General features: G+C 35.9%; 2 protein-coding genes across 2 annotated transcripts; both read left to right on the top strand.

Annotated features, from left to right (window-relative positions):
* Positions 1-414: 414 nt before the first annotated feature.
* upk2 (uroplakin 2) lies at positions 415-3,818 on the top strand. Its single transcript, XM_081367340.1, has 5 exons — positions 415-509; positions 643-792; positions 872-956; positions 3,309-3,367; positions 3,543-3,818. The coding sequence occupies exons 1-5, from the start codon at positions 458-460 to the stop codon at positions 3,674-3,676; spliced, it is 480 nt and encodes a 159-aa protein (XP_081223466.1). The 5' UTR covers positions 415-457; the 3' UTR covers positions 3,677-3,818.
* A 504-nt stretch (positions 3,819-4,322) lies between these two features.
* On the top strand, positions 4,323-9,836 carry foxr1 (forkhead box R1). The gene is made up of 6 exons (XM_081365796.1): positions 4,323-4,572; positions 4,662-4,781; positions 5,860-6,089; positions 6,173-6,441; positions 8,650-8,882; positions 8,953-9,836. Exons 1-6 carry the CDS (start codon positions 4,452-4,454, stop codon positions 8,979-8,981), a joined length of 1,002 nt encoding a protein of 333 aa, XP_081221922.1. The 5' UTR covers positions 4,323-4,451; the 3' UTR covers positions 8,982-9,836.
* Positions 9,837-13,265: the final 3,429 nt, after the last annotated feature.

Here is a 13,265-nt window from a genome sequence, read left to right on the forward strand (position 1 = left end):
AATATTTTGGTCTGTTTGTTCCACAAAGCTATCGTATGACTTCAGAAGGTAATATGGAATATAGTGCATTGGTTGTATGGACCACTTTTATGGTACTTTCGAAGCTTGAAGATTCATCATTTTGTGTTCCACATAACAAGTCATAGGGGTTTGGAAAAACATGACATAATGAATATTAGTCATTGTCCCTCAACTAGTCAATATAATAAAGGATTTATGGTGTCAGTTAGAACATGCCTTCCAGATTGAAGGCCTCCCTAAGGTGTATCGAAGGGAAGGGCTGTTATTTTATACACACCTGGACAGACCTGTTCTCTGTGGTTACCGATTGGCTCAATCATACTGTTCAGTCCTGCTTGTCTGGTTATCAGCCATACTGTTATCCTTTTATTTCCCATCCCACAGTTTTATCCAGAGCATTGTGAGTCCTGAACACACCTGAACTCTACAGGACAATATGCTGACTGTGCTCTTCATCCTGGGGGCGTTGTGTCCCCTAAACTTTGCAGGTAAAAATAATAACTTTTTATAGCTTCACATTACCACTACAAACTACTGTTGCTTAATATTTGTTGCCAGTAAGTGTTTAAATACATTTAGTAAGTGTTTATTCAAAGGCTTTGATTATTATTTGCTATTTAGAAATCCCTATTAAAGTGCTGAATCCTGAAACCGACGGGGTGCTGGCAGGCATATTCCCAAATTCTTTTCTGCTGAAACTGCCTGACTGCTCTACTTATGGAAACAAGTCCGCTGAACTGCTGTACATAGAACTGCCCAGCACTGAAAACAGTATGCATCGCTTTCATCCAGAATTTGGTTTACATGTCATTGCCTGAAGAGTAAGCATTATGACTTGTGTGTCTTGCAGAAACAGCGACTTTCAAGGTTCCATCTTGTCCTGTCAGTCAGCCAGGGTACCTTCTGACAGGCCTAAAAAGTGGAACAAAATACAAGTATGTGTGTGTGTGTGTGTGTGTGTGTGTGTGTGTGTGTGTGTGTGTGTGTGTGTGTGTGTGTGTGTGTGTGTGTGTGTGTGTGTGTGTGTGTGTGTGTGTGTGTGTGTGTGTGTGTGTATGTGTGTGTACAGGCTTGGCTGATATATATATAAGCTTTTGCTTTAAATCTAATAATGTCAGCAGGCTTGTGTGCTTCAACAAATCATTTTTACAGTGAATAGTAAAATGTTATAAAACCCCACAAACTATAAAAATTATTTGATGGTTTAACTTAAAGAAACCTGGTTGCTTCATTAATACTAAAATTCGAGTTAATACAAAAAGATTTGTTTAATCAACAGAAACTCAAAATATTATGTTATCTGAAAAAACAGAGATTCTAATGATTGGAACAAAGACCTAGGTAATAACCTAGAATACTGTCTAACAAATGGCTGCTCTGTCAAGTCTTCGTTGTCGGTTAGAAACCTGGGTGTGCTCTTTAATAGCAATCTTTCATTTGAAAGCCACGTTTCTAGCATCTGTAAAACTGCATTCTTCCATTTTAAAAATATATCTAAATTACAACATATGCTCTCAATGACAAATGCGGAACAGTTAGTTCATGGCTAGATTATTGTAATGCTATTATGGGTGGTTGCCCTGCACGCATAATAAACAAACTACGGCTGGTCTGAAACGCAGCAGCTTGAGTTCTTACTAGAAGCAGGAAGTATGACCATATAAGCCCGGTTCTGTCAACACTGCATTTGCTCCCTATTAAACTTCATATACATTTTAAAATATTGCTGATTACTTACAAAGCACTAAATGGCACCGCAGTACTTGAGCGAGTTCTTAACACATTATAGTCCTTCACGTCTATTGCGATCTCAAAATTCTGACCAGTTAATAATACCTAGAATCTCAAAATCGACTGCTGGCGGTAAATCCTTTTCCTATTTAGCACCAAAACTCTGTAACAGTCTTCCTAACATTGTCCGGGAAGCAGACACATTCTGTCAGTTCAAATCTAGACTAAAAACACATCTCTTTGACCTACACATAACACATTATAGACTTCTATAATTCAATATTAGGCTGCGCAAACTAGGTCAGACGGAACCGGGAACATTTCCCATAAATCCTGATGTACTCGTTACATCATGAGAAGAATGGCGTCTACACTTATATTAGTCTCTCTGTTTATCCCGAGGTTTACCGTAGTCCGCCAAATCCAGGCCGCATCCAGATCTGATGAAGGACCTTCGTCTGGACACGACGACAACGCAGTCCTGAAGTGTCAACTAGACTCTCCCCTGTAAATGCCTCCTTCCTTCCCTTTACCTCTGTACAGATAAAACGTTGTCAAAATGATTCCAGTTCGCATGGATGCGCAGAAGCGACTAATTCTGTATTATGCAGGCCATACAAGTACTTTGCTGAGGCCACTTTTTTTAAAAAGACTACTCGCCTACCCACATATATATTCAAACGCACATACCTACAGTATAGACTAAACACATAATATGCATGTGCACGCACAGATTCAAGTTTTTGAAGTTTATACGGAGATAAAGTTTTTCTAAAATTTTCAAAACTTGCACCTTGGAACCTATTTCAAAGTTTGCGTTCTTAAACCACCAAACACTGTTGTCGTGCTGTTCCAAATGACTGTTCCAAATGAACGGCCAGAACACATTAAAAGTTTTCTCTTTTCAGTTAAAATGGTGTTGTGTTAGCGGCCCCTAAGTTAATAACTAATGATATTTGCGACGGAAGTGAATCAGTCAACTTTAGCTGGACAATAACTTTATTCTAGAGCTGCTGTAAAGCCAAAACAATCTCTGTTACTTTAATTTTCTATTATCACTGTAAAGCCGCTTTAAAACAATCTATATTAACAATATAAATGAAGGTGACTTTTTGATTTGACAAAAGAAAAAAAATGGGAAAACATGATTTTTTTCACAGTTGAATGAAATCCATTAGAGATAGTGTCTAAGGTCTCTCTCTCTCTCTGTATGTGTGTGTGGTTCAGGTACACTTTTGGGGACAATATGTCCTCACAAATATGGCAATATCTGAAATTCTTGTCCTTGTGGGGAAATTTTCTGGTCCCCATGAGGAAAGCAGCTTAGAAATCATACTAAGTGAAGTTTTTTGAAAATGTAAAAATGCAGAAAGTTTTCTGTGATTGGTAGGTTTATGAGTATAGGGTTAGCGTAAAGGGATAGAATATACAGTTTGTACAGTATACAAATCATTATGCCTTGGAATTTCCCCATAAAACACGAAAACCCAACGTGTGTCTGTGTATGACCATCACACAGCAAATCAAATCTCATTATAAATGTCTTTATCTTTCAGCATGACGTACAAAATTGATAATGAGACCAGCACAGTCTTGACTGAAGCAACTACCACCGGTAATAGATTTTCTGTGATTTTAAATAAGCTGCTTGTAATAAATTATACATGTACCAATTTTATCATGATATACAGTATCTTTTATCATATCAAAAAATTTAAAGAATAAATCCCCAGCTTGTATTGAGATGACTATGTAATCAGGTCTGTTTGTTTTTCTTGTCTTTTTTCCAGTCATTGATTTTCAAGACATAGACAGTGGTCTCCCCGCGCGCAGTGGAGCCATGGTGGTCATCACCGTCATTCTGTCTTTGGCTATGGTGGCCCTTGTGGCCGGACTCATTATTAGTGTGTTCTTTTCAGGCTGAGCTCAATGTGATTCACTTCAGTAACACCTCATGAAATCTATTTAACTTCAAAAATAATCCAAACGCATTTTCGATACCTTTAGAAAATGTCAGTCTAGTAACAGTATACCTATCGTGTTGGATGTAAAAGGAAATTACACAAAAGTACTATATTTTTCAATCATTTCAAACTGAATGGTTTATTGCTTTTCAAATAAATGTTGTTCCTTAAATACATGGTTTTATGTCTGTAGTTTTTTTTTAGGACCTTCTCAAGAGAGGTGTATTTTTCAGAAATATTAGGTTAGCACAAGTTGCCACGTTTTATAGGCATGTTTCTAGTTTTATATAGGCCTAGCTCACTTTATCACTTATGTTGTGGAATATTTTTATTTTTTTATTTTAGATAGGCCTATAGTATTTCAAATAATGGCATTCCACTCAAGCCAGTGTCAATAAATACAGCAGGGCATGTTGTCACAAAACGTGAACATGTTAAACTGCATGATGAACTGTAATCTCTTCCTGGTAAACAAACCCAGCGCGGAAATGTTTAACACCGTTTTTGTAGTCCAAATGTATGCGCATAAAAGACGAAGTGACGAACTTCAGTGATCAATGAAAACTTGTTGAACACTCTTGATTCCTAATAAGCTTAATGATCCCCACCTGTTATAATGAACGATATCGCCACAGTTGAAGTCTTAATTGACACAACGACACATTTATTTGAATAAAAAAGATACTGGGCTTTATTTACACACGTTTTGCTGGCTGTTGTAAAATAATCGACAAAATGTATTTACAGCTTCAATCCAAAAGCAGAATTCTCGACCTTCATTTAACCAGCGGATTACATGACTGGGACATGAACGAAGAAATAAAGTTAACGACGACGACTGATCAGTTTTACCACGGTAATATAATTTCAGTGAGTAATTCACTCGAGTCTGCGAAACAGGGCCGTTTGTTGAGTAGGCCTCACTGAAGTGTTGTGGTTTGGCAGATGACAAGCGGACTGACCAGTATCTGGCGCAGTGGCACTACGCCAGAATCTCCAGAAGATCATTACCAGTAACACCAGTAGCAGCTCACAGGAGTTTCCAGCTCCCGCTCAGCGCCAGAGGTGTGTGTTCATCCGTCACATTATAATATAATCGCCTACACCATTTATAGGAACAAAACACAGATCTCCCAGTCTGTGAGTTTTTTCACAGAGGTTTATTTTATTTATTTAGAATGACATTTCAAGTTTATGTAGGCTATTTTTTTTAAATGTATTTTCAAGTTTATTTTATTAAATGTCATTTCAAGTTTATTTTTATAATATTTAATTTCATTTTGTGTTTTTTTTTATTTAATTTCAAGTTTATTAATTTATTTTAAAATATATTTTATTTATTTCATATGTATTTTAAGTTTATGTATCTATTTAAACTGTCATTTCAAGTTTATTTTATTAAATTTATTTTCATGTTTATTTTTATAATATTTAATTTATCCAAACATTATCTGGAAATTAGCCTTCTTGCTTTGACAGTTGGCAGTTTTTTTTCCCCCGCCCAATGGCAATATATTATTTCATTTAAACAAGTAAGATTACTGATAAATAGTGCACCATTAAGACTCTAAAGCCTGGGCCGGTTGCATAAACCACTTGGACTAGTCTTACAAGGAAGTTAGTCATCAATTTTTTTTCTTTAAAACTGTCTTAAAGTCAGTTACATTAAAATGTACATGGGCCTAATTTGATACTGAAAAGTATACTAACCATCCCTTGACTAACTACTAGTGGGTCATACTAGATCTTAAGACACTGTCTTGACATAATGGCTAAGTTTATGCAACTGGCCAGGTTTCACATACAGGGTTTAAGTTAAACCAGTGGCATTTAAGTAGCTTTTATAAATGTACCTTAGAAAACACATTGGTGTGCATCTTGAGACAAAACAATGGCACTGACATATTTTAAGTCAGTGCGGATTGCTTTAAATTACAGGGGTACGAATTCCAGATTATCCTGTAGAATAGTGTTTGATTCTCTGAAAATACTTAATTGAGGCTCTTTGGATTGGTTCCAAATTATGAAAGAATCTTGTGTACATTCCTTTTAAGTTTTTTTTTTTTTTTTTTTTAACTTTTCAACTTTCTTCAAAAGTCTTGTCACTGTGCCCTTCAAACATAATTGTTTCCGTCTTTTAAAGAGCCCGAAATACAACCTAATCTGTGGTTGATGGTGAATCCCAGTTTAGCCTGCCCCATAAAATACCCTAGTAATTACCCAAAAGCCCCAACACCCCCAAAACTAACAGCGCTGTCAACGACGCCAAGAACCACCACACCTCAGGAGAAAAGTGTGCGTCGAGTGATCCTGCCTGATGAGACCTGCCTGAATGAGTCGATACACGACACCTCCCTCTCCAGCGAGTATCAGGTATGAGTAAAACAGCATTACATGCTTTGTTTGCTACGTTAATATACTGTCATGCAAACCTGACCGTTTCCACCTTGTCCCAGTTGACCGATGAAGATGACGCTTCCTCTGTAGACGTGCCTGTTTGTCGTAAGGTGAAGGGTGCTCGGAAGGGGAGGACTCCTAAAGCGTCCCCTCGCAAACTGGGTCTGACTCAGAACAGAAGGCTTCAGAGAGCACTGCAGGACAGCCTGAACCTGAAGAGTGGCGGATGGCCTCGGCCTCCTGTGAACTACTGCATCCTCATCGCCATGGCTCTCAGCAGCAGCCGACACGGCAGCCTCAACGTACAGCAGATCTATAACTTCACCAGGTCCCAATGCGCTTTTATACAAGGATAGGGTTAAGGATTTGAACCAACTCCAAATGTAGATGATACATCTATATCGGGGTTGGATATATCGGCCACCAAATCAGTATCGGCTGATATTTTTTCATTTTTAAAATGATCTTTATCGCCCCGATAGGAAAATTAGGCTGACATCTTAAAGTCGATAGGTAATGGATTATTTCCTTCAGCCGAGACGCGCTGTTTGCCATTATGGTTTTGATGCGCTTGGAAAAGTGATTGTGCAGTGCAAGTCTGTCTACGAAAAAAATGTAATGGGAATATTGTAATTGTGTGCTTGGGTCATGGCTTTTAATGGTGTGACTTTTGTTTTCGTAATCAGGCTCTCAAAACATTAAATAAAATTTTTGATTTAAATTTATCGGCCGATATATCGGTTATCTATGGAAGCTTGTTTCCGCCACTGAATAAAACATTTTAAAATATAATTGCGACTTTTTATCTCACAATTGCGAGTTTATATCTCGCAATTCTGACTTTATTTCTCAGAATTGCGAGATATAAAGTCAGAATTGCGTGAAATAAAGTCAGAATTCTGAGATATAAAGTCAGAATTGCGAGATATAAAGTCACAATTGTGTCTTATAAAGTCAGAATTCTGACTTTTTTTCTCGCAATTGTGACTTTATATCACGCAATTCTGACTTTATAACACATAATTGCGAGTTTATATCTCGCAATTCTGACATCTTTTCTCAGAACTGTGAGATATAAAGTCCAATTCTAAGGAAAAAAAAAAAAGACAGACTTTTTTTTTTTTTACCTTAGAATAGTTTATATCTCACAATTCTGACTTTATAACACGCAATTGCGACTTTATATCATGCAATTCTGACTTTATATCTCCCAATTGCGTGATATAAAGTCAGAATTCTGAGATATAAAGTCAGAATTGCGTGAAATAAAGTTGGAATTGTGAGAAAAAAAGTCAGAATTCTGACTTTATAACACGCAATTGTGACTTTATTTCACGCAATTCTGACTTTATATCTCGTAATTCTGAGAAATAAAGTCAGAATTGCGAGATGTAAACTCGCAATTGTGAGATAAAAAGTCGCAATTATCTTTTTTTTTTTTTTTTTTTTTGTGGCGGAAACAAGCTTCCATAGTTATCGGCTTTCGAATACGGTATATATTTAATAATTATTGGTTATCAGTATCAGCCAAAATTTTCATATTGGTGCATCCCTAACATATTAAAAACCTGTCAAAAGTTTGAAAATATTACAATTGTGTTTGTCTTATGCTCACCAAGGCTGCATTTATTTAAAGTCCCAGTGAACCGGAAGTTGCAAACAACTTTTCTCCAGTGTTATGACGTATTTCCAAGTGAAACGGAATATTGAACAGAGGGCAAGGTTTTAATCTAGCGCTCCTCCTCTCCAGCTCTGCTTATAACAGACTAACGGTTTGAGGGGAGTGGTTAAGCGTTTTCAAACCAAGCCGTCAAACCTACATCATCAGAAAAAGACGCCATTCCAGATCTGGAAGTAACTTTTCAGATTTTGATTAAAGATTACCATGGTTAAAAAAAAAAAAAAAAAAAAAGATGTATATTTACTTGCACGGATTAATTGTTCACCACAAGACTAGTAATATGCGCTTACAAAGTAAATAGGGTCAATTTTGATTTCATGGGGACTTAGATCAAAAATATAGTAAAACAGTAATATTGTGAAATTAATACAATTTAAAAGTTGTTTTCTATTTTAATACATTAAGGATGCATTTAAATTGCATCTATTTAATAAAAGCTTTAATAGATTTAATAAAAGCTGTTCATTGAACTTTCTATTCGTCAAAGAATCCTGGAAAAAGTATCACCATTTCCACAAAAACATTTTGTCGACGTAATAAGAAATGTTTCTTAAGCAGCAAATCAGCATATGATTTCCGAAGGATCATATGACAACGAAGTAAATTACATTTTAAAATGTATTCAAATAGAAAACAGTTGTTATAATTTATAGTATTTCAAGAATTCTTTCAAAAACAAAAGAAATTGTAATGTTTCCAAACTTTTGACAGATACTAGTGTGTATATGTATATATGTGTATAGATATGTATGTGTATAATATATATATATATATATATCATTTGTTCACCCCTTCATTTGGTTTATTTACTTTTTCCAGTGATTCTCATCCCGTTTTCTTTTACTGTCTTTCTAGAGAGCACTTTCCCTTTTTCATCACGGCTCCGGACGGGTGGAAAAACACAATCCGACATAATCTGTGTTTCAGCAACAGTTTTAAAAAGACCCCGCAGCAGGTGTCTGGAGATGGCAAGAGGAAGTCGTGTCTGTGGCATCTCACGCTGGACGGCCGGCAGAGACTGAGGGATGAAATCCACACACTCACAGGAGATTCCTTCAGAATGCTGAAGAGGAGCATGAACTATCCAGGTGAGGGTCGAGCGCTGAAATAAGCAGCATTCTGTTGATCTGATCTCATTCTTAATGTTGTCTATCACAGATATGATTCAAGCGTTGTTAGAGCTGTAATTCTACTTTAACTCCTGAAAAATGAGGCAAGACCTGCAAGACCTGCTGTGATTTATTCTTCTTTATGAACTTGCGAATGTCATCAGCTTTTCTTTCTTTAATTTTGTTATTTATGTAATTGTTTTGTTTTTGTGTGCCTTTTTCCTCAAATGACTCATTGTGCCTTATTAAATAAACAAATGCATGTTATGTTTCTTTATTTCCTTAAAGCAGCTGAAAAAAGGAATTACTTAACACGAAAAGAACTACTAATAGTAGCTTAAAAGAACAGTTCTTTCTCAAACGGTTTAAACTTTGATAGGAAATGTTTGAGCACAAAATCAGCATATTGTGATTTCTGAAGGATCATGTGCCACTTTACAATCACAGTAATGACAAGTTAACCTTTTCAAAAAGAAATGTTTGTTGTTAATTCTATTAGTATTTCAGAATACTATTATATTTCTGATCAGAATGCAGCATTGAGCATATCTATTTCTATGTTTGCTGCTTGGATTTATTATGTTTATCAGTGATTATGTCTGTTTGTTTGTTTGTTTCAAGAGATTTAATAAGAGTTAAAAAAAAAGTATTTATACACCCCAACCACAAGAGGGCGATGCTGCATATTTGACAACACAAAACGTCACTGTGTTTGTGAAAACATCATGCAATCCCATGTGCAATCCTTATGTATTGGATCGAAAAGTGCCATCTGGATGCATTGGACACAGATTTATCATTTTACAGTGTATGAACTGAAGCAGGTGTTACAAGGGGTGAAACATTCATCTCCAGAAAAAGACGAAGAATATGTTATGAAATGATAAAACATCTTCAAGATGTATGTCTGAACTTTATTTTTAGAGTTTTTTTAATAAGATTTGGGAGTTGGAAAAACTCCCTACTACTTGGAAACAAGGTGTGATAATTCCATTTGCAAAGCCTGGAAAGGACCACTCTATAGCATCAAATTATAGACCAATAGCTTTAACATCTAATTTATGCAGTGATTGAAAGAATGATAATAACCAGATTAAACCATGTAATAGAAAGGAAAAACCTACTATGCTCTTATCAGAGTGGCTTTAGAAAAGGCCGTAATACAATGGATTCAATAATATGTTTAGAATCTGAAATTAGAAAGGCAATAGTGAATAAAGAGGTGTTATCTTTGATGTGGAAATGGCCTGTGATGCTTTGGAAAGGGACTTTTAATAAAATGAAATAAGATGGGAATTAAAGGGAAAAATGTATAATTGGATAATGGACTTTTTGATTAATAGAACTATACAAGTAAGGGTTGGAACAAGTTACTCTAGGACTTATTCAATAGATAACGGGACCCCACAAGGAAATGTGTGTAGCCCAGTATTATTTAATGTAATGACAAATTACATAATTTACAATGATTGGACAAGGAATAGGTAAATCTTTAAATGCGGATAATGGTGGCTTATGGAAAAGGGGAAGAAATGTAGTGTATGTGGAAAGTATTATGCAGAAAGCAGTTAATGAAGTGGAAAAATGGTTAGACTGTGAGTAGAAAAAGGTAAAGTGACATGCTTCTCAAAAAAGAAGAAATCTCCAAATATCAAAATAGGCCTACAGCTTTACGGTCAAATGAACAGGTTTCAGAAATTAGGTTCCTTCGAGTATGGATGCATTCAAAACTAACTTTTGCATCACATAAAGAAAGCAACAGATAGGTTTAAAAAGGGAATCAATATTGTAAGATGTTTGGCAGGGGTGGATTGAGGTGCAAACAGACAGGCATTGAAAAGAGTACTGTGCAATGATAAAACCAATGATAGATTACGGCAGCACAGTATATAGTTCGGCATTAGTATCTCTGTTAAAGAAAATGAGTGGTAGTCAGTCTCAAGCACTAAGAATAGGAAGTGGAGCTTTTAGAACATCGCCAGTCTCAGCGATGCAGGTGGAAATGGCGGAGTTGCCTTTAGACCTTCGGAGACTTGAGTTAAAGATGGCATACTGGTGTTCTATAAGGGGGCATGTTGAAACCATAGACTGTAAAAAAATATAACCCATCCAGTCAAAGAAGTATTAAAAAAATGTTGGGAACATGAATATGTAAATTAAAGTAGTTTTGGATGGAATGCTGAGACAGATTCCAAGAAGTCAGGAGAGTCATTCCACGAAACCGGTACGATTTGGACATTTTTGGATTTTTTACTTACATGTATTACTTTTCTAAACACCCCAAAACATTAATTACATATTTAACTTCCAGAAAAACATATTTTCCCTCCTCAGGCATCAAATCCCTATTATTATTGGTAATTATTTTAAGATACGGGCACTATTAGTCTTCAACCCCGTTATGGACACTATGGGAGCTCTCTGAATATGATTATAAAATATATTTGTAATGAAATAAGCATTTTCCTATTAATCATATGTCCCTCACACTAATTCAGTAATTGTAAATGTAAAATTTACATATAATTTTACACTTATGTTATGCTATACTAAAGCCTGAAATTGGCACTTTTTGTGACAGCAACCTCATCATTTTTGATCAAAGATGTGGCTTAACTTCAGAATTTGAACTAAAATCAGTATTCTTATGATTGCTCTGAACATTTCTGACTAAGTTCAACAAAAATTAAATTACTTATTCATAAACTTAAAAAAATTATTATTAAAAATGTAGGTGTGACGGTGTTGAGACTAAGGTAACAGGGTTGAAGATGGTAACGGGGTTGAAGAGACAAATACAGCTTAACATATACATAGCTGTTTTTTACTCAAATTCACTGTAAGATTTTCTATGAGCACTGTATTTCATTATGTGACCAAGAAAAACAACAGATATAAATTGCAATTGCAACTCAGTTTTATTAACCCGACTGCAGGAAAAACAACTAACTTAGTATACATTAGAACATTATAAACTGACTAAATAGGTCATCAAAATAAAACATATTACTTGTGTGCTTTTTTGATGTGTTTGTGTGTGTGTGCGAACGTGTTTGTGTGTTTTTTTGCATGTGCGCGCGCTTCGTGGCAAAAAAGTAACGGGGTTGAGTGTGACGGGGTTGTGATTTTTTGCTTGAAAATGGCCACTGCTCTACATGTAGTGAATAACAGGAGAGCACATGGCATTCATGGTATTAAGAAATCATGTATATTGTTGAAATAACAAAGATCATTTTCACAAGTAATAGAATTCTATCTTTATTTGATGTAACAGGGTTGAGTCGTTGAGCTTGACAACCACAATATCACAATTCTAAATAAGTTCTAGTTATAAAAGAAGGTGGTAACTTGCCTGTGTCTACACACAATGTTGTTCAGAAGACTTCTATGATGTTAATTCCTGTTATTGATGTCACATAAAGATCTGTTCATTAGTTTCATGGGGGAGAATGGTTTGTGTAACGGGGTTGAGGGATTACTGAGGGACGGAACGAAATAATGTGATTTTAATGAATAATCATGAATTTACTTAGAAAAAAAAACCATTACCAGCAAAAAAGCACAGACAGGTAGCCTATTCATGGGAATGACAAAGTGTATGGACTTTTTTCTAATTGTATTATTCCTATTCCAAGTACACTTTCATAGAAGGCCGTGAGGGACATGACAAAATAGGTGGTGTCAACTGAAAAAACAAGATAATTTCTAATATAAAGATAATATGTATGTCATTATTTTTAAACTTTATTAAAGGAGACATTTCAATTGATACAAAAAGCTTTTAAGAATAGATTTTGGTGACCCAATAGGTAAAATACACTTAAAAAGGTCAGAGGGACTCAAATCATACCGGTTTCGTGGAATGACTCAGGAATTGATGACATAAAAATAAGCTCAACTGTAGTAATACCTATAATACCCATAATACCCCCTTGGCCAGGGTTCCTCAAACTCGGTCCTGGAGGGCCGCTGTCAGAGTTTAGCTCCAACACTGATCAAACACACCTGAGCAAGCTAATCAATGTCTTCAGGAACACTAGAAACTCACAGCTACTGTAGGTGTGTTTGATCAGGGTTGGAGCTAAACTGTGCAGGACAGTGGCCCTCCAGGACCGAGTTTGAGGAACCCTGGAATAAAGAGTCAAAAGGGAGACACCTATTCAGCATTCAACCTAAAGTGGGGATTGATAGAAGGGTATATGGAAACAGAAGAGAAGATAGGCCCACTATTATGACCAGGCTCCATGTAGGACACACTAACCTTCATTATTCACTGCATATTATAGGAACGTGTGAGACAGACTGCTGCATTTATTGTGGAAAATCAGAAACAGTTGAACATGTTATTTTACACTGTGAGGC

The sequence above is a fragment of the Scardinius erythrophthalmus genome (genome assembly GCF_964197995.2).
Source record: "Scardinius erythrophthalmus genome assembly, chromosome: 5".
NCBI lineage: Eukaryota > Metazoa > Chordata > Actinopteri > Cypriniformes > Leuciscidae > Scardinius > Scardinius erythrophthalmus.

What these genes read in the sequence shown, in the direction of transcription:
- foxr1 (XM_081365796.1), top strand. Translation starts at nt 4,452, where the DNA reads ATGTATTTACAGCTTCAATCCAAAAGCAGAATTCTCGACCTTCATTTA. An exon ending in CAGATCTATAACTTCACCAG is followed by an intron (nt 6,442 to 8,649) that starts GTCCCAATGCGC and finishes CTGTCTTTCTAG; the next exon opens with AGAGCACTTTCCCTTTTTCA. An exon ending in GAGGAGCATGAACTATCCAG is followed by an intron (nt 8,883 to 8,952) that starts GTGAGGGTCGAG and finishes TGTCTATCACAG; the next exon opens with ATATGATTCAAGCGTTGTTA.
- upk2 (XM_081367340.1), top strand. Translation starts at nt 458, where the DNA reads ATGCTGACTGTGCTCTTCATCCTGGGGGCGTTGTGTCCCCTAAACTTT. An exon ending in GTGTCCCCTAAACTTTGCAG is followed by an intron (nt 510 to 642) that starts GTAAAAATAATA and finishes TTTGCTATTTAG; the next exon opens with AAATCCCTATTAAAGTGCTG. An exon ending in ACTGCCCAGCACTGAAAACA is followed by an intron (nt 793 to 871) that starts GTATGCATCGCT and finishes TGTGTCTTGCAG; the next exon opens with AAACAGCGACTTTCAAGGTT.